This window comes from Silurus meridionalis, chromosome 24 (assembly GCF_014805685.1).
Source record: "Silurus meridionalis isolate SWU-2019-XX chromosome 24, ASM1480568v1, whole genome shotgun sequence".
Classification (NCBI taxonomy): Eukaryota; Metazoa; Chordata; class Actinopteri; order Siluriformes; family Siluridae; genus Silurus; species Silurus meridionalis.
The window spans coordinates 15,088,576-15,113,302 of NC_060907.1; the positions used below are offsets into that span (position 1 = coordinate 15,088,576).

At 39.0% G+C, this 24,727-nt stretch overlaps 1 protein-coding gene across 3 annotated transcripts in view; it reads left to right on the forward strand.

The window, feature by feature from the left end:
- Positions 1 to 21,740, forward strand: part of cenpe (centromere protein E) — a 30,038-nt gene extending 8,298 nt beyond the window's left edge. The window contains exons 18-57 of one of the 3 annotated variants that reach the window (XM_046838367.1): positions 263 to 451; positions 562 to 636; positions 736 to 804; positions 1,521 to 1,652; positions 1,779 to 1,956; positions 2,371 to 2,525; positions 3,061 to 3,342; positions 3,441 to 3,662; positions 3,811 to 3,963; positions 4,675 to 4,872; positions 5,002 to 5,091; positions 5,171 to 5,254; positions 6,667 to 6,960; positions 7,067 to 7,282; positions 7,380 to 7,463; positions 8,074 to 8,151; positions 8,229 to 8,390; positions 8,601 to 8,798; positions 8,878 to 9,087; positions 9,171 to 9,371; positions 10,673 to 10,894; positions 11,440 to 11,562; positions 11,656 to 11,745; positions 11,908 to 11,991; positions 12,094 to 12,201; positions 12,896 to 13,108; positions 13,191 to 13,346; positions 13,429 to 13,509; positions 13,884 to 13,979; positions 14,135 to 14,323; positions 14,507 to 14,719; positions 15,516 to 15,722; positions 15,811 to 16,014; positions 17,236 to 17,382; positions 18,438 to 18,550; positions 18,662 to 18,759; positions 18,841 to 18,952; positions 19,040 to 19,305; positions 19,411 to 19,449; positions 21,478 to 21,740. In XM_046838367.1, coding sequence (XP_046694323.1) covers positions 263 to 451; positions 562 to 636; positions 736 to 804; positions 1,521 to 1,652; positions 1,779 to 1,956; positions 2,371 to 2,525; positions 3,061 to 3,342; positions 3,441 to 3,662; positions 3,811 to 3,963; positions 4,675 to 4,872; positions 5,002 to 5,091; positions 5,171 to 5,254; positions 6,667 to 6,960; positions 7,067 to 7,282; positions 7,380 to 7,463; positions 8,074 to 8,151; positions 8,229 to 8,390; positions 8,601 to 8,798; positions 8,878 to 9,087; positions 9,171 to 9,371; positions 10,673 to 10,894; positions 11,440 to 11,562; positions 11,656 to 11,745; positions 11,908 to 11,991; positions 12,094 to 12,201; positions 12,896 to 13,108; positions 13,191 to 13,346; positions 13,429 to 13,509; positions 13,884 to 13,979; positions 14,135 to 14,323; positions 14,507 to 14,719; positions 15,516 to 15,722; positions 15,811 to 16,014; positions 17,236 to 17,382; positions 18,438 to 18,550; positions 18,662 to 18,759; positions 18,841 to 18,952; positions 19,040 to 19,305; positions 19,411 to 19,449; positions 21,478 to 21,596 — 6,150 coding nt within the window. In that variant the 3' untranslated portion in view covers positions 21,597 to 21,740. The remainder of the gene's footprint in view (positions 1 to 262; positions 452 to 561; positions 637 to 735; positions 805 to 1,520; positions 1,653 to 1,778; positions 1,957 to 2,370; positions 2,526 to 3,060; positions 3,343 to 3,440; positions 3,663 to 3,810; positions 3,964 to 4,674; positions 4,873 to 5,001; positions 5,092 to 5,170; positions 5,255 to 6,666; positions 6,961 to 7,066; positions 7,283 to 7,379; positions 7,464 to 8,073; positions 8,152 to 8,228; positions 8,391 to 8,600; positions 8,799 to 8,877; positions 9,088 to 9,170; positions 9,372 to 10,672; positions 10,895 to 11,439; positions 11,563 to 11,655; positions 11,746 to 11,907; positions 11,992 to 12,093; positions 12,202 to 12,895; positions 13,109 to 13,190; positions 13,347 to 13,428; positions 13,510 to 13,883; positions 13,980 to 14,134; positions 14,324 to 14,506; positions 14,720 to 15,515; positions 15,723 to 15,810; positions 16,015 to 17,235; positions 17,383 to 18,437; positions 18,551 to 18,661; positions 18,760 to 18,840; positions 18,953 to 19,039; positions 19,306 to 19,410; positions 19,450 to 21,477) is intronic. The other 2 variants (XM_046838368.1, XM_046838369.1) reach the window with 2 other exon arrangements.
- The last annotated feature ends 2,987 nt before the right edge of the window (positions 21,741 to 24,727 follow it).

Genomic DNA, 24,727 nt, shown 5'->3' on the forward strand with positions numbered 1-24,727 from the left:
TTGTGTGTGTGTGTCAACAAACCTGATTCTGAATAATGGTGAAATTAAGGCTTAATACCAAGTAATGCTGGATGATATTGGCCTAATCTGTTTTAATGCTAAGTAAAGCTGGCCTATGATACATTTCTCAAAAATAACTTCTGAATGGAAAACAAAAAGCATGTTTTTAATATATTTTAAAAACTTTAGTGCATTTGTCAGAACTGGTTACTTCTCATCAGGACGCACGCTGCATGCCTAAATCGCCTTTCGTTCTAAACAGGAGGTGATCTCTGCCGAACGGGACACGCTGAAGGAAAGAGTCGAGCTCCTGATTCAGGATATCATGAAACTCAAGCAAGACAACGAGGCACTGCTGAACGACAAAGAGACTCTCCTGAGAGACATTGAAGAACGCAAAGACGCAGAGGAGTTTGAGAACCTGGAGAAGGAGAGCAAGAAAGACTATGAGGTCTTTGGGGTTTTAAATACATCAATATTTGCATTATTTAAATTGTGTAAATGTCTGTTTTATGGGATCTACTAAACGCAGCGCCTTTCTTGATGCTTTGTGTGTTTTAGCGAGAGTTAGAGGCCAAGATTTCAGCTTTGAAAACCACTTCAACAGATGCTGAAGATCTGGTCCAAAAGCTGAAGGTACGTGTATGCGTATGTTCTACACATCAGTTTCCAAGGCAAAACTCTTTGACAGTGTAGTAGAACAACTTTTTTTTGTTTGTTGCTGTTTTTCCATAGTCTGATCTGGAGCTGATGTCAGGAGAGCTGAAAAAGAAGAACGACTTGGTGGCTGACCTGCAGACTTTGGTATGTAAAAAGAAGCAAATTCACGCAGACGATCCAAACATTAGTAATCTCATAGGGAAAGTCAGGAACCATTTTTGTGCCCTTAAGCTGCAAAGTGGAGGCTCCTTCATATAACTTTTTGACGGCATATACTTGTGCAGTGGTTTAGAAATGAGTTTATTAGAGGGACACCGCATGTAGGACGTTTTGGAGACAAGGTGAGGGAGGCGAGATTGAGATGGTTTATACATGTTCAGAGGAGGGACATGGGGTACATCAGTAGGAGAATGCTGATTGAGCCACCAGGAAGGAGAAAAATAGGAAGGCCAGGAGGAGGTTTATGGATGTGGTGAGGGAAGACATGCAGGTAGTTGTTTTGAAAGAGGCAGATGTAGAGGACAGGGGGGGAATGGAGACGGATGATCCGCTGTGGCAACCCCTAATGGGAGAAGCCAGAAGAAGATACTTGTACAGTGGTTCTCCAAGTGTGGGTGTTTCCCTCTAGTGGGGAATAAAGACATGACAGGTGGGGAATTCTGGGTTTGGTGTAAACTTCCTGACTTTCTGTGTAGGAATTCTTATATAGGAAATGCTCTTTTTTTTTTTTTTTTTTTTTAAACTTCCTCCCCATTTTTTACGTCATTAATTGGAGCTTAAGTTTAGCATGTTATGAGTCTCATTGTGATCGAACGTCGCTTTTATATTGTGTGTGTGTGTGTGGGATGGTTTTTGTACAGAACGGTAAGGACCTTGTTCAGGAGGTAACCCAGCTACGTCGATCGCTAGACGATGCAGAGGGGCTCAGTTTGGAAACCAAAAAAGAGTGGGCTTTCCTGCGCAGTGAGAACCTCGCCCTTAAAGAAAGAGACGTAAATATCAAGCTGATTTTGTTTAAAAAAAAAAAAAAAAAAAAAACTCAAGCTTAATGGCTATTAACACATTGACACCTCTCGCGCCTTCTCTCTCTCTATCTCTCTCTCCCTTCCCTACATTAGGCGACTTTGGGCGTTCAGTACAGCCAAATGGAGAACGAGGTGAAATCCCTGCGGAGCCAACTAGAGCACGAGAAATCCCGTTTCAAAAAAATGCAGGCTGACCTCCAGAGAGAGCTTCTCGGGGCTTTTGATGAGAACACCAAGCTCACTGCTCTTCTGGATGGAAAAGTTCCTAAAAGTGGGTGGCTACGAGTCTTCATTCATGATAGAGAGAGAGAGATATATATATATATATATATATATATATATATATATATATATATATATATATATATATATATATATATATTGGATGATTTGCCTATTATAACTATATAAAACCAATATATAATTAGATTTTGTATAATTTTTTTAAATGATGTATCAGAACAGACCGGAGAAACTCAGCAAGCAAACGGGTTTGATAAGAGGAAAAATATAATGTTTATTTTGGGCTGCTCATGAACAACTAAACAATAACCGCATTCGTGACAACGAATTTCATTATCGATTTATCGATTTGTTGTTGCAGCCAGAATCTAAATAGAAATGATTAAAAACTGAATCTGTGATTGAATAAACTTTTTTTTTTCTTTTCTTTTTTTTAAATAAGATGTACTTGATAATCTGACGTTGGAGAAAACCGTTGCCGAATTAAAGAAAGAACTTGAGAAGAGCCAGGAGAGTGAAAGAGCTCTGCAAAGCAAAATCGAAGAATTAAAAGCCCTAGAGGAACTTCCAGCTAAAGTGGATGATTTGTTGAGACAGGTGAGAACTTTACTTACCGTACCAAGAACTCATAATATTTATTTATATTAATATTAGGATGCGTAAATTGGGCTCTAAAATTATTTTACGGACCACTATATGCGAAATAATTATAATTCTTTTGTTGCAAGGAGCAGAATGGCCAAGCTTTTATTATTTGTTTGAGCTCTTTTGCTTGGATTTGGATGTATACTTTGGTCATGCTGGAAGCTGTAGGTTCCTTATTGGAGCAGCTACATTTTTAATTTTGGAGAATTTTAATAAAATTTAATGAGTATCAACAACAGAAATGCATTTTTATTTATTTTTTGTGGTGTATATCTAAATGGACCCTGTTGACTGACAATTCACAGATTTCCTTTATAATTTTTCATGTATTTATTATTATAATTTTTTTTTTTTTTTTTTACTTCTGGACTTTTAGTTACATTTACTTAATTTAATAATTTTTAAAAATCCATTTATATAGTTTACACATGTACATTCCCTTTAAACATCATCATCATTCCTTGTGTTGTGCATCATCTGTTCTCAGGTGTGTGAGCTCACAGGTGAGCTTTACTCTGTACAAGAGGAGCGGGACAATCTTGTCTCTGCTCAGACAATCGCCACTGAGGACCATGAAAGACTGAAAGGGGAGGCTGTGAAGGCCCAGGCAGATCTTGAGAAAATCCAGAAGGATTTGGCTGATGCAGAACTCAAGGAAATTCAGCACACTGAGACCGCACAGCAACTCTCAACAGTCCAGACAAACCTGGAATCCCTTTTGGAGGAGAACAGGAGTCTTCTCAGTGCCTTGGAGGAAGCTAAACAGAAGGTCAGTACACTTAATTTGCAGTTGATAAAGTTTGACTGCTTAGATGTTCATCGGTTTATAATCGTCTATGGTTTTTTTTTTTTTTTTTTTATTCATAGTCTGTGCAGTTGGTTGAGGAACTGGAATCACTTGGTTGTGAAAGAGAGAGGCATCTTTTAGAGTTGACCACCATAACTGAAGAGAGAAACCAGCTCCAGGAAGCAATTTGTAGTAAAGAATCTGAGCAAGCACAGAATGTTCAGTCCCTTCAACTAGAGCTGCAGGCTCTTAAGGAGGAGAGAGATCAACTAAAGACCGACATGGAGGAAAATGTGGAACTGGTATGCATGTGATTTTTGTAAATACAAATCCTGTTTTCTATCATTGTTTTGTCACATATTTGCCTGCAGCCTAACATGGATATTATGACTATACTGGCTTTTTATCCTTGTTGCCTTTTTACTTTGAATTTATGCGTTGAAATTTTAGATGATTGAAAATCAAGAACAATTGAGGGCAGCTCTGGAGGCGACCAAAGCGCAAGAGGTGAAAATACTTCATCTGGAGGCGGAAAACGCTCAACTGGAGTCCCGACTGTCGGATACAGCTGAAAACAGTGCTGTGGAGGACCTGCAAATTCAGGTCATTTCAATTTTGTTGAATACCCTATACAGGTAGTCCTCGACTTGCGATGGAGATGCTGAGCCCATCATAACTTAAATGTGGTATGTGGAGACATGGCCTAGCCTACAGTGGAGTCTTAAAAACTAACAAACCCCATCGTGATCAATCATCAAAGCAGTATATAACTTGGCAAAACAATGATTTTGATTGTATATGGCAGTGGAGAGGCCACGCTGCTACGTATGCCTGCGGCGTTCGGGACCTGCGTGTAGTCCAGGAACTGAAATACATTGGTGCATCAGCTGAATTGGTCCTCAAACCCTGGTTCATAAACCAGCACAGGTCATGCAAGAACTTCTACCGAAATTTCCAGGGAAAATGTCCATCGATTGGGTTCTTTGTGCGTTTTTAACACTTTTTATTTATTAAGCATTAAACTATTGTTCCTTGAAAGTTTCTTTAGTGGAGGAGTTCCTAAATACATTGATACAAACACATACATGCCCCAGTAGCTAATCCATCTTAAAAACACTGAAGAACCCTGATTTAACAGCATTAACCCAATCATCCAAACCAGCAATTCATCTGCGGATTGTAACCGAGACATAGGTGGATGGCATGGCTTCCAGCTACATTAATACCAGCCAATTATACATACAGAAATTTGTGTAATGCCGCCACCATGCTTGGTGCACCAGAATGTTCTTAACTGAGCTGTTTGGTTTCCAGGTGAAGCAGCTGAAAGAGGATCTGGAGGCAGCGCACGCTGAAAGAGACAATGAGAGAGCTCTCGACTCGGAGTCGGAGAGGATGCAGAGCACGATCGGCTCTCTGACTGAAGAGCGAGACCAGCTTCAAGAGATTCTGCAAGGACTAAGAGAAGAGAAAAGCCAGTTGAAGAGTGAAATCGAGGCAAAAGATGAGATGGTGAGGGAAGAATTTGTGTTTTTAATTCAAGGCACATGCAAAGCATTGGAGTTTTAGGATTAATTTTAGCAGGGTTTTGTTTTTTTTATTTTATTTTTATAATTTTTTTTAATGTGATTCTACTATTAGATCATCCGTTTCCAGTCGGAACTGAACGAGAAGCAGTTTTCCGACTCGAATTGCATAATTAATGAGGAGAATGCAGTTCATCTACAACAGGTATTGCACTCACGTGTTCGGGATGTGATCTGGCGTTCGGGTTTCTGTTGCTGTTATGTAATAATCTGTTCATCTCTAGATTCAGGATCTTAAGGAGGCAGTCGAAAAGTTGACTCAGGAGAATTCCCTACTTAAAGCAGAACTTCAGGACACGACTGACAAGGTAGGACCCCATCGTGCTTGGGGCTTTAAACTGTAGAAGTATCTTTGATTGTTGTCGTTTTTGAAAACAGCAGACATTCCTAATGCAGTCTTTTGGAAGGTCCTGGTTGGTCTGTGTGGGAAAGAAGGATGCGGTCAGTGGTCTGAGAAACAAATGTTAGTGAATAATTAGATGAGTGATGGAGGGAGAGAGATAGAACTCCTCATTGCAAAGTAAAGATGTATTATTTTAGTAATCCAGTATTCTAACGATTATTCTGTCGATAAATCTGATAAGTACTTCTTTATTAAAGAGCAATAGTAAATGAGAGAAAAAAATAAGACTGGTCTTTTAAAATGAATAAGTCGTTCGTTTCCTTTTTGGAAAAGTTTATTTTTATCACTGAAAATCGTAGGTTATGGGAAACATTTTGTTTAATAAAACTCATTATTCTCACTCATGTATTTGTGTATTAAATCTCACAGTATCGCGATGTGGTTAAATAAATAAAAATATATTTAAAAAAAAATTTGCGTGAAATGATCTCAAACTTGGGAAACTTTCTGGTGATTCCTTTTGGCCTTTTTCTCCGTTCCTCTATTTTTCATTCTGCAGCGTCTTGTGTGTTACCTGTCCAGAGTTTAGCAGCCGGTGCACATCTGTAAATGGATTAAACTAATTTGTTATCCAATTGCTTGAGGAATTGTTTCAGCCCTAAATACAAGTACTGAAGAAAAAAATATAATTGTGTTTTTATATATATACAAAATATTGTATAATACATGTGGAGGGAGGGTGGCTTTTAGGAGCGTGTCTAATTGCGCCGATTTTTCATTACTCTGTGTGGTTTTATCTAAACCAAGGGTGTACACTTTATCAGCATGCGAGCGACTTACAATAAAATGACTGTCAAAATGATCTACCTACTATTAAAAATGCATAAATATTTTTTGAATATACATTTTTTTAATGTCATGCGATCTACCCACACTACCTTTGAGATCGTCCAGTAGATTGCGAGCGATGTATTAGGCACCCCAAAACATTCCCACACCCCTGCTCTAAACCTTTTCATTAAAGTTCATCCTGATGAGCAACAAACACACCTAAATCCTGACAATCACATGCTTGTTTCATGGCTATAAATAGAGCTGTTTACAGTCGTAATATTTATGATCCATCTCCTTTTGGAACAGGATGATGTCAATTTATAGTTTGTTTTTACAGAACTGGAGTTTCGGAGCTACAGACATTTGCCCCCACAATTTATTTATTTATTTATTTTTATTAAATAAATGTACTGTTTCAGCTACATGTATTATAATGCTCCCGTGTTATTTCTTTTGACAAAAAAAACAAAAAGAAATTCTGAACAAACACATTTTCCCCAATATGCTGTGATGTAATGGGTGTGATTTTTGTTTTATTCCCAGCTTGGTGAGCTCTCGGAAACTCTCAAGGCTGCGCAAGACAAAAATAGCAACTCGCTCGTCGCCCAGTCTGCCTCGAACGAAGAAAGCGCAAGACTCAAAGATGAATTGGAAAAGGCCCAAGAGGAACTCGTCAGGATGGAAAGTGAAATGATTGAATCACAGCTGAAGGAAGCTGAAGTCAGCCAGCAGCACATTGAAACTGCTGAGCAGCTTGCAAAGACTCAAGCAGACCTGGAGCACTTGACTGTGGAAAATAGCAAATTGCTGGCATCTTTGGAAGAAGCTAACCAAAAAGTGAGTTTCCATGCGCAAATCAAAGGAATGGATTTATTTTTGTCGGGTCGCTTTTATACCTTTTTCCACAGAAAGTTAAGTGCATATTTATGTATGTTCTATATAGACAGTGCAGCTGGAGGAAGAACTCGATTCTCTTCATTGTGAAAGAGAGCAGCCTTCGAGCAAGGAGATTGAGGGAGCTTGTGAACCAGAAGTTGAGATCCTTCGTACCACAGTTACCTCAGTGACCGAGGAGAGAAACCAGCTTCAGGAGATTCTTCAGAGTCTGAGAGAAGAACACAGCCAGCTGAAGAAAGATCTGGAAGAGAGCAATGACATGGTAACACTTTCAGATTTCATGGTAACACAACAGATTTCATACTAAACATAACTGTAAAGTATCAATGGATGGTGGACCTGATGAATATTCACTTCAGCTCATACAGGTGCAGGAGAAGGCAACTCTGGGTGATATCAGTTCACAACAAGAAGCCACCTGTGTACAAGATGAACTTCAACAAGTGAGTTAGATTTCATTATATATATTGCTCCAAGGGAACATTTTAATTGCACATTGGAGCTTGAACGAAATACACAAATTGAAAATTTATTAAATAAAATTGTTACGACGGTCCCAGACGTGGCATCAGTGATTTGCCTCTAGGGGCCGCTCTTGTAATGTTTAATGACAGCGGACCTTCAGCAACCCGGAAAAACTATTTTTGCTGGATGGTTAATAGCTCAAGCAATATATCGGTGCCCATTATTCGGCAAAACCAATGAATTGCGTGACCTCTAGTAGGGTGTACTACTGGGCATGCGTCTGCTGAGAGGCAAATGGTGTCCTTTTTCTAAACATTGACTGTCATATAGAGAGAGCAATTGTCTGTGGCCACCACCTGCAAAACAATCGCTTTGTCCGGGGTTTGCCTTGCTGTTGCCTTTCCAGTGACCTCTTGTCATGTTCATTTGCACCAATCAGATTCACAATTACTTATTCATATATGTTTATACTTACCTGGTGTTATACTGTGAGTTCGTGTTCCTTATTTTTGAGCAATGTGGTATATATGGAATAATACAATGCCTTCAAAGGACATGTGAAGATAAAAAAAAGTTGTTTTGCTACAGCAGCTACAAGAGCAACTGGCAGCACTGACCGAGGAAAATCAGCAGCTGAAGACAGATGCACAGGAAAATGTGGAAATGGTAAAACATGTTTCTCTGTATTGTTTCTGTATAGAACAATCCGAAAATATTTCATTACTTGTTTTGATTTAATGCAGATGATTGAGTCTCAAGCAGAATTGAGGTCAGCACTCGCCAATATAAAGGAACTAGAGAGGAACATTCGTGAGCTCGAAGGGCAGAAGGATCGGCTAGAGTCCAAACTGACCCAGACGGATAACAGTGAGGAGAGCAAACTTGTGGAGGGTCTGAAAATTCAGGTGTTTGCTTGTTGGATCATCACAAGGCATTGATGCATCGGTTCTCAAAATAAATTTGACATTCTTTTTTTTTGTCTTTTTTTTTTTTTGGCATCCATCTGAAAAAGTTGTACTTTTTGCTTAAATTTGCACTTATAATTTTGAGTACTTATACTCTTATACTTACTGCTAATACATGAATACATTATTTATTTTCGCACCTAACTCCAGGTTACCCATCTGAATGAAGAACTCAAAGCGCTTTTTGAAGAAAAGCAGCTTCTTTCTCAGAATACTGAAGAGCTGGAGAAAGTGCATGCAAGCATCCGCTCTCTTACTGAGGAACGAGACCAACTTCTGGATGTATTGCAGGGTCTGAGAGAAGAAAAGAGCCAGATGAAAAATATCTTGGAAGAGAAGGAAGACATGGTGAAGACAGAATGATATGTTTTGGGAAAATTGTCCTTAAAGCTTAAGAAATGTACGCTAAGTAATGATGTTTTCTCAGATTCTGCAGCTGAGGGAGAATCTCGAGTCCGCTACTGCGGAGAGAGACGAGCTTCTGAACGAGCGTACCAAAGGCGCTGATGAGGATGCTGCACTTCGTGAGAGTGCGTCCGCTCTCTGTGAAGAACGCAACCAACTGCAGGAGATCGTGCTGGGCCTGAGAGAGGACAAGTCCCAGATGAGCAGTGAGCTGGAGGAGAAGACTCATAGGGTAATCCTCATGTTGTTCCTATTTCTCAGTTAGTGGGAATCTGCTAGGAGGCGCAGAAAAGTGTAATCGAATCTCTTTCGCAGCTGATGCAGTTGATGGGTGAGCTCCAGTCTGCTACGATCGAAAAGGAGAACATTCTGGCTGAGAAATCCAAAGAGGACCTGGATAACCAAGCAGAGTTGGAAAGGCGTCAGGTCTGCATCGCTGCTCTGACCGAAGAGAGAGACCAGACAAAAGAGGAGAACGTACTGCTGAAGACTGAATTGGAGGAAACCAATGAAAAGGTATGACGGCGTACGTTTTTTACTTGTTTGTTTAGCGATTCTGACTTTTGCGCAGTATTAGGGAGGGGTGTAACCGTACACAAAATTCATGGTTCGCTTCAATTTCGGTACAGTTGGGGAAAGAAAACATTATTATTATTTTATTTTTTAAACATTTATGGTTAATAACAGTGGGCACATCAAAGGTTTACATGTTTTAAATTTTTTAAATAAAATGCCTGCTTGGGTTAAATAAAAAAATAATCTTAATAAAAATCTAAAAATCCAATACAAAGGAATCATTACCCCATTTGGGTAATGCAGATTTGTATTTTACATTGGAAAAAATGTCTTCATTTAAGAAACACACAAGGTAGTTAACTATTAATTCATCAAATTTACTTATTTGCGAATGAATTCAAATCCTGAGGGAGATATTAACCACCCGTAATTTCCGGACTATAAAGCGCACCCATATATAAGCACTGAATTTGACAAAGATTTTTATTTTCAACATAAGCCGCACCGGTCTACACTGAAACTAATTAACTTTACACAGGCTTTACCAAAAGACAGTGTCTGTTACATGGGTGAAATATGTTGTGGCTCCTTTAAGAGCAGAGCCGCATTTTCGGTATTACTGCATGTGTGCAAGACCGAGGAATATGTCCTTATTTTCTGATGCTCATTTCTAAGTTTCTTTTTCTAATTCGTAACGCTGTTGCCAAGAAAAATAAAAAGGCACGAGTTCTGGAAACCTGTCTGTGCTTATATGATTTCTGTTGCAACTGGAGTTAGCGAGCTCTCCCTTCACCCAGACTCGACACGTTACAACGGCTTGTATCTAAACAGTAGCCGACCAAGAAAGTCATTTTTTCTTTTTTTTAATTTTTTTTCCGTTTGGAAATTTCATTGGTCTAATGTTATGGGGCTCAGTTTTTTGGCTTGAAGTTTGGGAAACCGGGAAAAACCCAGGAAAAATCCATAAATAAGCCGGGAACAACAAGCCGGGGTTCAAAATGTGGGGAAAAAGTAGCGGCTTATAGTCCGAAAAATACGGTATGTTCTGCACGTAAAACGAGCTACAGCGCACGTGTGTACAGAATGAAGTCCTGGACCGAATATGTGTACCATTACACCCCTAGTATTACATTTTACAATATGAGATCCTGTTTGAGGGTTTTACAATATTACAGTATTTATCAAGCAAACAAACTGGTGGAGAACCAAAATGAAAAGAACCAGTGGGGGGGGAGACAAGAGGAAGCTGGAGTATGATTTTAGTGGGGATTACACCATGTGTGTAATTTTCCCTCCCACAGGTAATGCAGTTAAGAGAGACCCTTCAGTCTACATGTGCAGAGAAAGAGCATCTTCTATCGGAGACCACCAAAGAGAGTCTTGCTCAAATGGCTGAGATCGAGCAGATCCAGGCAGATCTCACCCTGGTCACCCAGGAGAAAGACCAACTTCTGGAACTGCTGCAAAGCCTGAGGGAGGAGAAGAGCCAGCTAACGCAGGACCTTGAGCAGAAGAGTGAGATGGTAAGGAATAAAGGTCGACCAATAGCAGATTTTGCTGATAACCGATTAACCAATAGTTTATAAAATGGATACTGGATAAAAACATAACATGGCATGTAAAATAGTACTGAATTTTATGACCAAAAAAGTGCTAAATGAATATTTATTAATAAATATTATATAATTAATAGATTATACATGATATAGGGCTCTCTGTGCAGTGCGTAATCTCTTGTGTAACAGCAAAGGGCACGTTGTGTCAGTGTTTCACCACTAGAGGCCACTGTCCTAATGCCAGCAGAAAGGGAACCTGGAAAACATATCTGTTTGGATTTTTGCCGATTTCAGCAAAACCGATTAATCAGTTGATCTCGAATAAGGAATTGTCTTAAATTGTTTATTTTTTGGTATAATGCATTACATAAAAGTGTGGGGAAGATCTATGATTTTTGAGAAGCCCAGCTCATTTTTAATAAACACAAAAATATTCAATCAGGGTTTTTTTCTTCCAATCAGATTGTAGTTTTATTGTTGGTTCTATTTGCACCCCCCTTGTTTAATTAAAGATACAGCATCTGAAGGAACTTCAGGCTGAAAGAGAGGGATCATCAATGAAGGAATCATCCTGTAGCACTAACATGAACGAGGATGGAGAGAGTCTCCAGGAGCTCCTGCAGGGAGTGAGAGAGGTATGCCAGTCCGAAAAAAAGATCTATGTTGAAATACAACAGGAGAATATAGAGAAAGCAGACTTGTTCATTTAATAAAACTACTCTGTGAAGCTCATCCAGGTCCAAGGCGAGCTGAAGCACCAGAAGCCACTAAGTCCTAAAGCCACCCGCAAAGCAGAGATTCAGCAGGCCAATCAGATTGTAATTAAATATTTATTTAACATCAAAACAATTACATCTTTAATTTACACCCATCTGTTTATGCAGGTGACATTAACATGACCTGAATATTGTTCTCCAGATCATTTAGAAAAGATCCTGATCTCTTTGGACATCTACAGTGTTACTTGCTTTATTTCACAGATGCAGGCTCTTAAGGATGAAGTTGAGTATTTGAGGAACGAGCGGACGTTACTCCGAAAGGATCTTCAGGAAGCTGCTGAAACGGTTAGAGCACTTAACGAACTGGATCGGGGTTCGCAACCTCTTACGTTTCGGAGAAGAAAATGTAAACTAAGAATCTCTTCATTTTTTTTCCCCCTCCTGCAGTCAAAAGCCTATCAGAACTTACTCCATTCCACGAAGGAGGAGCTGAAGAAACAGCAGAATGCTGACTCAGTGGCTCAAAGTTCTGGAAAGGACCCTCTACTTCAGCAGGTATGTCCATTCAGCTTTGTGTGCGCCATTGCTTGTTTTCATGTAGCGTAAATGACCCTTTTATATGCATAATTGTTAATTAAAAAATATGGAAAATATGGTTAATTTCAGGCTTAGAGAAGTTTCAGTTGCTCAAGTGTATATTTTAAGAAATAGAACCTGTCAAGGTGGTTAAATGCAGGGTGGCGCAGGGAAACGGGAAGTTTTGGTACCAGTAGTGTGTGTCGGAAATTGTTCAGAACCAGTGCGAACTCGTTTTGAACCCCTTTGTAAGGGTGGTGACTGTGTGAGTGCTGCACGAAGGGAATTTCACCATCGTTCCCAGTCAGGACTTCATGATTTGTGCAGATGGGACACATGCTATTTACAACATGGGTGTGGAATTTTGATGGAATGGGTTCGGTCTTGATAAAAGAAGTTCCCAGGTGGTGTTCTAACGGGCCGCACACCAGAGAATCATGAGGAACATTATTCCACAACACAAGTCACCAACGTGTTGAGCTGGGTTTTTCTTTTTCGGAATGTTGTAATCGAATAAAAAAAAAAAAAAAACTGGTCACAACCTGTACAATGAACATTTGTACATTTGTTGCTTGTAATCCATGCCCAGTATAAAATAGTCCTAAACCGTTTTACATGAAGCACATCGTTTCTTCTAAATCTACACGTTTTTCCTTTTTCTCTTCCACTTTAGATGAGCCAGTTGAATACAGACCTTTTGTGTTTGAGAGAGCAGCTTATGGCGAAGAACACCTCCGAGACTCAGGATCTCAAAATGGAGACGCAGAATCTTCTGACCCGCATCGCGTCGCTTGAGGAAGAAAAAGTGAACCTCCAAGAGATGCTCGAGTCTGCCAGAGAAGAGGCGGCTAACCTGAGACGTGATCTTCAGACATGTGAACAAGCGGTAAGCGAAGCACCGTTTTTTCCACCGGAGCTCACAAACGTCCCTTTCCTATTTGTCAACTGGGTTTTGAATCCGTTTCCAGAACCACAAGCTGACTGAAGAGCTTGAAATTCTTGGAAGCATCAAAGAGCAGCTGCTTAGCGAAAAGACCCATGCAGATCAGCTTCAGGAGGTTTTCCATGGGGTCCGAGAAGAGCGAGACCAGCTCAGGAGGGAGCTAGAGGAAAAAATCGAGGAGGTAAAAAAAAAAAGTACTAAGCTGTTAAGTGATGCATAAGAAAGGGGGGAAAAGTTATGTAACGTTACAAATTGTGTTTCAGCTGACACATGTTGAGGAAAAGGCTGAAGGACTAGAAAAGGAAAACAAGCTGCTTGAATCTGAAGTCAGTTCTTTAAGCCAGGTTAGTTTTATGTGGGAATTTTGGGATTTGTACAGAATTGCTTACCTGGTTAACATGTTCATATACTGAAATATATTGGCATGTATCTTATTATGATTATGTTTAGAGTTTTGTGGGGGAAAATCTTTCTGAAAATATTTTTATGCAAAGAGCTAGGTGTCTTTTTCTCTTTTCTTTGTTTCTTTCTTGCTTTGTTTGTTTTTTTTGGTTTTCTTTCTTTCTGTTTCTTTATTTCTTTTATTTCTTTATTTCCCTCCCCTCAAACACACCAAAATGAACATTGAGTATGGCACGATAAAAATAAATTTTAACTATAACACACACAATCACATGCTGTGTAAAGTTGTGTTGAACCCTGATTTTACTGTTTCCAGTCTCTTCATGAGGTGAATGAACACACTAACACACCATCTAATGGAGAAAGACTGAGGATGATCTCTGAGATTGAAACCTGCAATGAAAAACTGAAAGTAAGAGCTTTTCTAACCGAATCGCGTTTTGATTTTATGTTCATTTGTAACTTTCTGAAACTTGTATGCAAAACTTATCTTTGTACAAACCTCAAACTCTGTTTAATTGCTCTAGATTCTAAACTAATACAATTTCTTGTCTTATCCTTTTGAAGGTTGCCTTCTTGAAGCTCCAGGTGATCATCGACCGTCCCAAACACAAAGACTTCCTTGCCGATGGCAATAGTAAAGAAAATACCGTGTTTTGTCAGCTGTTACCATTTATTCCGATGTCCCATCGAGCTGCTTTCACATGTCTGACTTCCAAAACAAGTCAGCTTGATGACCTGCTTAGAAAAAATGAGGTAAATCTGTTTGTTTCAGTACAAAATGTGTTCAATAAACTAAAGTTTTGATACATTTCGATGGTGTAATTTACATTGCTGTAGTTCCAATTTGTTTTAAACATTTACAAAGACCACAAAATGTAAATCAATTCAAATTTGTAGGAAAAAAAAGTTTTATTACCCAGCAACTCTTCTCTTTAGGTGGCCTTGCAAAGACTTGCAGCTCTGCACATGGCCCACTTCATGAAACAGATTCACCGTGATGTGGCTTCCTTCGAGGAGAGAATGCTACACGATGTGCTTATTCGCCGAGCTCAGGCTCCTCAAACTCTCCAGGTGATCCCTGCCGACTTCCAGGACATTTGGGACCAGAGAATGTTGGAGTTGTTGGACAAACGCAGGTGCTATCTGCAGGTCTGTGTAGCTCACCAAACTTGTCATGGGTATTGCAGACTATATTTTGTACATAATTACAGGTAGTCCCCGCGTTACGATGGTTTGATTTTACCTTTTGTTTTTTATCTGAGCATTAAACGTAGCTGGCAGGACGGCATATTTTCAGTTTGTATTTTCTGCCATATAAAAAAAAAAAAAAAAAGAGACTAGTTAGCACAGTGTCACTCCATTGCGAAAATAAGATTTGGTTTGCACATGCATGAAAACGCTAAAGAATCCCTAGGGCTAGTTCGAGCAGCTAACCAGGAAATGGCTAGCGGCTAATGCTAGCACTTTGGATACTTTCGCATTTTATATCCATCCTCATGAATTTCCTCAAACGAGAAAATCCTGACAATTCCACATATCGAGGGAGAGAATGAACGAAGGATGGAAGGAATGAAGACATTTGTTCAAATTTGCTGAAATACGTAGAACAGTTAAGAAATCTTTAGAAAATTCAATGTAAAACACATTTTTACAGAAATGTAGTCTAACAAAAATAAACTATTCAATTCCATTTCATTTGTGCCAATTTAATTGATTACTCTATTGAATCAATATAATGGTGTGTTGCAATTTAATTTATTTATAATAAAATAAATAAAAATATGTATATATAGTCTGTGTACCATAATTTATGTACTTATTAATAATATATTAATAATTATAGCTATAATTCACCAATGTCACCAACCCAAACAGACTTGTTCCAGTTTATGTGCATTAGATTATTTGTTTAAGGATATTAAGTAAAGTCTTCTCCTCTTGGCAGAACATGAACAGCATTCTGGACTTCCTGGAAGACGGTATTGCCAAACATGCAGTCACGCTCTCTGAGGAACTTCATGCCCGGTCCCGTGCCGGCGAGGAGAGTAAAGCGCTGACTAGAACCGCAAGCACAGCAAGCATAGTTCAGTTCTTGGAGCGAGAGTTTGCACGACGCGCAGCTTTGACAGACCGCCAGAGAACGTTTCGCCAAGTAAGGATTCTACAAAATGCCTAAGAGTAGATATTGCACTGAATGGCATGTTGAATGCTTAGGCTTATTACAAATCTTTCTTTTGCAGAGCATGTTGGATAAATACAGCTGTGCAGTTTCTGTCCTGAAGCCCTTGGAGAATGAGTCAATCCAGATACTGAAGCAGGAGAGGCGTGAGAGTCTCGCACTGCTTCCTTCTCAGAGTGGTGAGAAGCCCAAAACCGAGGCTGACCTGCTGCAGGACAAACGGCGCCTCGCCCTTCAGTTACTGCAGGCTCAAAAACAGCTCGAGGTAAGATTGGAGCAAAGACATTTTTTCTTCAGGTGGCTGTTTATCTGATATTTGGATGTAGAATGTATGGCTGAATGTTTATGGACATTTGATGATCTTCCCACTAACTCGGAAAAACGGAATTGTACTAAGATACTGCAACGTTATAGTTTATCTTCACTGCAGCTAGGAGACCCAGACCTGATCTAGCAGGACAATGCTTCATTAAGATACGCTCCCCTGAAGTTAAAATGATCTGCACAAATTGTTTTTTGTTCATTTTGCTCGCTTGGGGGTTTCAATTTAGCGGTAATGTATTATGGGTTAGCGGCCGGAGCCCCTTTAAGAAGGTAGTGGATGTAGGTAAGACATGTGACCAAGGCAAGCATCATGACATACTTAGAGTGAGTCATAGACAGATGTGGCAGAGAGAATCTGGTAATTTTTCAAAATAAAACATGGTTCAGATTAAGATAAATAAAACGGAAATAATGTAATTTATGTATGCGTGTTCCCGGTACCAATTGACCCACGAACCGGTGCGGGTCCGCGGCCCGGGGTTTGGGGATCACTGTTCTAGGGTGTGGTGGCAGTTTAGTCGTTGAGGCTCTAGGTTACTAATTGGAAAGTTGGTTGTTCAAGCCCAGTTATTGCCAAGCTTTCACTCCTGGGGCCCTTGAACAAGGCTCTTACTCACACCCTCTGTGCTTTATGGGCACCGTTTCATGGCCAAACCTGTGCTTTGACCCCCAGCTTCACAACATAGCTGGGATAGGCGAAGAAAGAGTTTTACTGTGCTGTAAAGTGCATGTGACGTGAAGCAGCCTTCAAAGGTGCACCTTAGTGGACCTCCTAAAAGTACCATCTTAGATTATTGCTGAAAGCTACCATTAGCGAGAGAATGCGAGTCTGAAGGCAACATGGATCAATGGGGACACATCTTTGGACGAGTCTCTTTCCTGTTCGTGTCAGTTTTTAACTGTCGTACAGTCCGACATTGACAACAGATATCTTGGTGTGAATTGGGGGATCATGTTTGTACAGTCTGACAAGCAACAATCACAAAGGACTGTTAAAAAATTGTTGCATGAGCCCGGATGTAAATCATGTGAAGGATCTGCCTTAGGAGGCCCTGTTTTCATTTCATAAACTTGCGCATTATAAAACTTTGAGTTTGACTTAAGTCTTACTTGTACCTCGGACCTGCTTGTAACACCAGGTGACTAATTCTTAATCTCTCAGGTTCTTCAAAAGGAAATTGAGGTGCTGAAGACTCAGGCAGACATGTCGGATAAACAACACGCCAACAAGCTTGAAGAGCTGAGCTCTGTTTTGAAGGAGAAAGAGGATCTCATTCAGAGCCTACAAACAAAGCTGACTGAGGCTGAGGTGGGTTTAAAATGGAGATCAGGAGTGCTGAGCGCTAATAACAGTTTCATACACTATTGAACAGTTTTGTAACCTGAACACTTGGTTCACTTCATTTCAATTCATTCTTATTTGTATCAAAGTAAATGTAATGTATTACTGTACTTAAGTAGCTGTATCTGTACTTTACTGAAGTATTTCCATTTGGGGAGACTTTCACCACATTCCAAAGTCAAATATCTTATTTTTTTAAACTACATTTAACAAAATCAGTGGTTAGTTTTTATTTATGAGGATTAAAAAAAGTAACTGTTCAAACACTGTGATCCACCGATTAGGCTCTGTTTTGAACTTGTTTGATTGGCACTTGGTGTATCTACTGATCACCAACATACAGTTCAGCATCAGTTCAAAAGCAATTTTAGAGAGGAATAAATGATGGAAGAAATGCCTGACTCAAACTCACCACAACACACGTGAGCTTATTTACTGAATTTTTATTTATTGTATTTTTTTCACTGATTTTATCAATCAGTGACCCATTTATCATTTTATTAATAGATCACTGTATTTTCACATAAACATGATTGATTAAAGAGTCTTGTGACAAAAATGATAACGGGAACATTATTGCCGTAATAAATCATAGTACTTTGGATACTTAAAGGCATATACTTTTGTACTTTTACTCGAGTAATTTTTTACTGAGTGAATCTCTAATTTAACTCTACTACATAGTTTGTGTACTTCATCGACCACTGCAATGCACGTTGTCTGAAAGAAGCTTTACAGAGAGAAAGCGGTTATAAAGTTGTATAAAAGAATGCGTAAGTTTAGCGCCTATATGTTTGCTCCTTATACTTGTAATTTCGCCACTATTGAGCGAGCCAGTGGCAAGGAAAAAAAACTCGTTAAGATGGCATGAAGAAACCTTGAGAGGAACCAGACTCAGAAGGTACCTCCATCCTCATCTGGGTTGTCTCTAATGTCCATTTATTGTAGTTTCAGTCAAGCGTTTGCTAATTTTTTGAAGGTTACAAGAATCCTCTAATTGCTGCATGTCTGATGTTTTCCAGGCTCTTGCAAAAATTAAGATGCCACCCAGTGCTGCTGAAATGGAGGCCTTAAAGGATAAACTGGTGAAGATGGAGTTTGACCACATCGCTGTAACGACCAGTCATGAAAAAGAGTGAGGTTTTTTTTTTCTTTTAAATTAAATGAGTGGTTGGAGTTCAAAGTGAAATAGTGAATGGCGTAATATTCGTAATAAATCTCACACATTTTCGCCGATGTTTTGTAGAATAGCACAGTTACAGTCCATGGTGGATCACCGAGGCGACATGATCCGCAAGCTGAAGGAGACTCTCAGAAAAACCCAACAGCAGGATGAGAATTCATGTAAGCAGAGTCTACCAGGTTTATCTAACTTTTTTTTAGCTGGTTCTCAGCGGCTAATCTTTGTTCTGCCCTTGTGAACAGTTGTAGATGGTGAGGAACCTCATTCGAAACCTGCCACTCAGGCCAAAACCTCAACTTGCCATAAAGATAAAAAGATTGAAGAGCTGGAGAAGAAGACCGCACAATTTGAAAGGTATGTTGGTTGATTTTAATTGATTCAGCTTGTTTTAAATCCAGATGTGGAAATCCCTTTAAAAAAACAATCTAATCTGATTTCCAGCGTGGTGAGCAAACAACAAGACGAGATCACTAAATGGAAAAACAGAGCATATAAATTGAGGGAAAGCAAGAAAGAAGCTCCTCATTCACCACGCACCCCAACCAAGCGGCCTCAGCTGTTAACAGAAAGCGAAGTGAACTCCCCTAAGAAAACGTTCCTCGACTCTCCCAAAAGCAAGTTCTTTGACGTCCATGCTGGCACTGATCCGATGGCACTCAAGTGCCCAAAACAGTTCTTTGATAACTCCAGCCTTGGAACCATGCCAGGTATGTATACAGGCACATCAGTGTCCTGATGTAGGTCTAAAAACCTACATTTGTAGCTTTTTATTTGCTGTCTTTTTCCGTGTACATTTTATTTCTTTACACCAGATGATCCATCTACAGATGATTCATCAGAAAGTGATGATGGTAATGTACTGTGCATTTTGACTGTTTGTGGTGCCTACGCTTTCCTTTTGGGAAATCACTGGCTTGGTTTCATTCTTGGACCACTGGTTGAAATAAGTTCTGTAGTGCCATAGGGGTTTTTTTTTTTTTTTTTTCTTTTTCCCCCCACAAAAGGGTGAATAGTTGATTTTGTGGATTGCAGCCAAATCTGGTGACTGTTACACGGGTATACTGGAAACATCAGTATCTTCACAAAGTGGAAATGTAAAACGCTGTCGCAGTTGTTCCTTTCAGACTGCAAAAGAGGCTCTATTCCTCAATGTCTGTCTGATTTTTATATTTTCTTTTTTTCATTATTGTTATTGGTTTTTTGCCCTTGATACAAGTTTCCTACAGAACCGCTGCAGTGTCCATTTACTGATTTTCTCTGTGCTGATGACAATTTCTGTATTTCTAGATCCTTACCTAAAGTCCTTCTACATCCATGGCATCTTCCACATGCACAGCGAAAAGTGTCTTGCAATTGTGATTTTTCTCAAAATATTATATCTTAAATTTTTTTATTTTTTAAGGTGTCATTAAAAGCCGTCAAATAAGTCAGCACCTAATTTAATTTGGTTGAGCTAGTATGGATTTTTTTTTTTTGTGCAATCAAAATCCCACTTAAAACTTATTCATCAATTAATAGAAATTAATTCACCAGTTCAACTTTGATTCCATGGAAAATAGTACTAGTAATTATATATAGCCTTTAATAATAATGTTAAACAATGCACTATTGTGAGAATTGTCTCATTTATGGTCTGTGCTGGGCTTTGTACTAGAGGTAACTCATAGTGGATTTTATGGATAACTAGGTTGGATCTTGTCGATAATCAATTAATCACTTGATTAAAATTGATTCTGTATGGGAAAAAATAAGCATACACCATGTAAAATACTGAAATTTATTAGAAAAATAAAACAGTACTAAATCATGAAAATGTGCTAAATGAAATAAATATGAATATACTAATAAATATAGAAGAAAATGCCATGCATTCAAAAAGTAACTCCAAATATCTAAAAACAGTTGCCTCCAAAATGAGTTAAAAAAGACAAACAAACATCATGTGGTGTCAGTGATTTGCCTCTAGAGGCCACTCTTGCACTGTATAATGACAGCAGACCTTCTCAGCCACAACCCGGAAAAACTGTCAATTAATTTTTTGCCGATCTAGCAATCAACAGTTGGTGCATATCAATCATCAAAACCGATGAATCGGTCGGCCTCTAGTTTGTATAGACTTTATTCAGAGTTAAACAAAGTTTGCTAGAACATAGCTAGGCTCATAATCACCCACCATGTGCACCAACGATTTCTGCAACTTTTCTTTCGTGTGTGGCTATGGCTAAAAAAAAAGATTTTATCTTGTATCACTAAAAGGTGTGTTTTGACTTGTAAATACTTTAGCAAATTTGAAGAACTAAAAATTATGTATAGGTGGTAGCTCAGTGGTTAAGGCATTTGACTTTGGATCGGAAGGTCACAGGTCTAAATCCCACCACCACCAAGCTGCCACTGCTGGGCCCTTGAGCAAAGCCCTAAAACCCATCCCCTGCTCAGTTGTTAGTCGCTCTGGATAAGGGCGTCTGCCAAATGCCGTAAATGTATATTAAAAATTGCACAAATTTCAGCCAAATAAATCACAGAAAGGCAGCCTTTACTGTTCCCCTGAACATAAACCTTGTGTTAAATAATTAGAATTTCCCTCAATGATTTTATTTTTTTTCCCCAATAAAAAAATTGGGAATTGTTTCATATTTCTATTAGCTATTATCTGATAATGCAGGAAAATGTAAAAAATTTTTGTTGTTGTTGCAATATTTCTAGGGTATAATTAAATTGATTTATTTAATTGAAAATACATAGTATTGCTTATGGTTTTGCATAAATTATCTTGATAATTGACATTAGATGAAAACTGGGTTATGGCATATAAGATTATGAAATCCTTTGAGATTATTTGTCTATTTCTTATTTCGCTTGTGCTTCTGTATTTTCTCTAGACTCCAGTACAGCAGTCGGCTCTACTGACTCGAACGCAGAAAGCTGGTGGCATATTCCAAACTCCTCGCCAAAAAAGACCAACCTGAATCTAGATGCCAACGGCTGTCCAACACAGTGATTTTCATTTGTAATTGTCTGTCTTTTTTTTAAATGTTTGTCAAGTCTGTCATTCCTTTAAGTATCTTTAAGCGTATGTTTGTTACACTTGTGAGGACAGTTCAGTTCCACAAGTTTTCAGAATAAAGTCTATCTACTAGAATCATGTGGGGGTGTGGTGTTTAGTTTTTAACGTGTACCAAACACAATAATTCGGACATTGTAATTATGGTTCTGTTGGCACTGCTTGCGTAATTTGCGTGTCTGTGAAATGCAGATCAGCAGTTAGGGTTGTTTCTCTCCGTGTAATCACATTAATTAAATTTCAATTCATTTTTATTTGTATAGTGCTTTTAATCATGAGCTTAGTCTTAAAGCAGCTTTACACAGATAATGTAGTGAGATTAAGAACATCTTGTTCATTTTTAAGATTTCACACTATCCAGAGATACTTCTAGCTGCATGTGGTCCTAGTAACAGTAATTCAGTCTTATCAGTGTTGAGCAAAATGAAGTTATCAAGCATCAACTGTCTAATGTCCTTTACACACTCCTCAACATTGTTAAGCTGATCTCTCTCTCTCATCTGGCTTTCCTGAAATATACAGCTGTGTTTCATCAGCATAGCAATGGAAGCGAATACCATGTTTATGTATAATTTCACCCAGAGGCAGCATACAGTGGTGTGAAACAGTGTTTGCCACATGTTTGTCACATTTTAATGTTTCAGATCATCAAACTAATTTAAATATTAGTAAAAGATAACACAAGTGAACACAACATGCAGTTTTTAAATGAAGGGTTCTTTTTTATTATTGAGGGAAAACACGATCTAAAACTACATGGCCCTGTGTGGGGGGGGAGTGTTTGTTAAAACTGTGGTTTATCACATCCGAGTTAAAATCTCCAGCCACACCCAGGCCTGATTACTGCCTCACCTGTTCACAATCAAGAAATCTCTTAAATAGGACCTGCCTGACAAAGTGAAGTAGACCAAAAGATCCTCAAAAGTTAGACATCATGCCGCGATCTAAAGAAATTCAGAAACAAATGAGAAAGAAGGTAATAGAGATCTATCAGTCTGGAAAAGGTTATAAAGCCATTTCTAAAGCTTTGGGACTCCAACAAACCACAGTGAGAAACATTTGCAAATGGCAAAAACATGGAACAGTGGAGAACCTTCCCAGGAGTGGCCCAAGAGCACAGTGATAACTCATCCAAGACGTCACAAAAGACCCCACAACATCCAAAGAACTGCAGGCCTCACTTGCCTCAGTTAAGGTCAGGGTTCAAGACTCCACTATAAAAAAGAGACTGGGCAAAAATGAGTTCCAAGACGAAAACCGCTGCTGAGCTAAAAGAACATAAAGGCTTTTCTCAGTTTTGCCAGTAAACATCTTGATCCCCAAGACTTTTGGGGAAAATACTGGACTGATGAGACAAAAGTTTAACTTTTTGAAAGGTGTGTGTCTCATTACGTCTGGCATAAAAGTTACTGCATTTTATAAAAAGAACATCAACAGTAAAATATGGTGGTGGTGGTAGTGTGATGGTCTGGGGCTGTTTCACTGCTTCAGGACCTGGAAGACTTGCTGTGATAAATGGATCCATGAATTCTGCTGTTTACTAAAAAATCCTGAAGGAGAATGTCCAAACATCTGTTCGTGACCTCAAGCTGAAGCGAACCCGGGTTCTGCAGCAGGACAATGATCCAAAACACACCAGCAAGTCCACCTCTGAATGGCTAAAGAAAACAAAATGAAGACTTTGGAGTGACCTAGTCAAATCCTGACCTGAATCCTATTGAGATGCTGTGGCATGACCTCAAAAAGGCGGTTCATGCTCAAAAACCCTCCAATGTGGCTGAATTACAACAATTCTGCATAGATGAGGGGAGCACAATTCCTGCAAAGTGTTGTTATTGCAAGTTATCGCAAACACTTAATTGCAGTTGTTGCTGCCAAGGGTGGTCCAACCAGTTATTAGGTTTAAACACTTTTTCACACAGGATTTTTGGATTTTGTTTTCTCTCAATAATAGAAACCTTCATTTAAAAACTGCATGTTGTGTTCACTTGTGTTATCTTTTACTAATATTTAAATTAGTTTGATGATCTGAAACATTACAGTGTGACAAACATGCAAAAAAAATAAATCAGGACGGACACTTTTTCACACCACTGTATATAAAGAGAAAAGAAGCGGGCCTAAGACAGATTCTTGTGAAACACCAACCTTGCCTCAGAAAGTGTGGAGAACTCTTCAACAAACTGATAGCGGTCACTTAAATAAGACCTAAGCCAGGAGAGAGCTGTTCCCTTTATTCCAACAACGTTCTCTAGTCTACATGACCACAGTCTGGCCTAGAAAGAAATAGTTCCCAACCTTACTGTGTAGCTTTCTGTTTATTTTTCTTCTAACATACCACTGTTGCTGCCTTTTTACTTAATTTTTAAAAAAGGTACTTCCATTTGACAACAGACAGCAAATCAGGTTTGGGTGCAAAAAAATTTAATCTTTTTTTTTTTTTTAATGGACCATTATGCATGAAAAAATAAACAACCATCATAAATAAAAGTAAAGCACCATAATTGACCCTGCTTTTCACACTTTATATCCAGGAATGAAATAATGCATTGAGGACCAGCTCAGACATTTGTAGGGATAGCAAGGTCTTCTCTGTTGGTCTAAACACCATCACTGACTTTTGTTATTCAATATATTTTCGTGCATGAATATATTCAATTATTCGCAATAGCCTATACTCTACATTTCATACCTCCTTTTTTGTCCTCTGGTGCACTGATACAAAGAGCATCTGCTAACTTTTCAATCAGATTTCAACCCCCACATTGTATTGCAATGTTGTTTAAAGGTAGGTACCTGCCTTGAGCCTTTAATGTCAGCACTTCGTGCTCTTGCAGCATACAGTTCATGCTGCTTGAAGGCTGTTGCTTTAAGCAATGAGATTGCAAGTTTGCGACACAAAAGTCATCTCGAGAGGAGGTGGTTGTTCAGTGGTTGAAACATTGGTCTTTGGAAGGTCAAAGGTTCAAATCCCACCACCACTAAGCTGCCTCGGCTGGGCCCTTGAGCAAGGCCCTTAACCCTCCCCTGCTCAGTTGTAAGTCGCTCTGGATCAGGGCGTCTGCCAA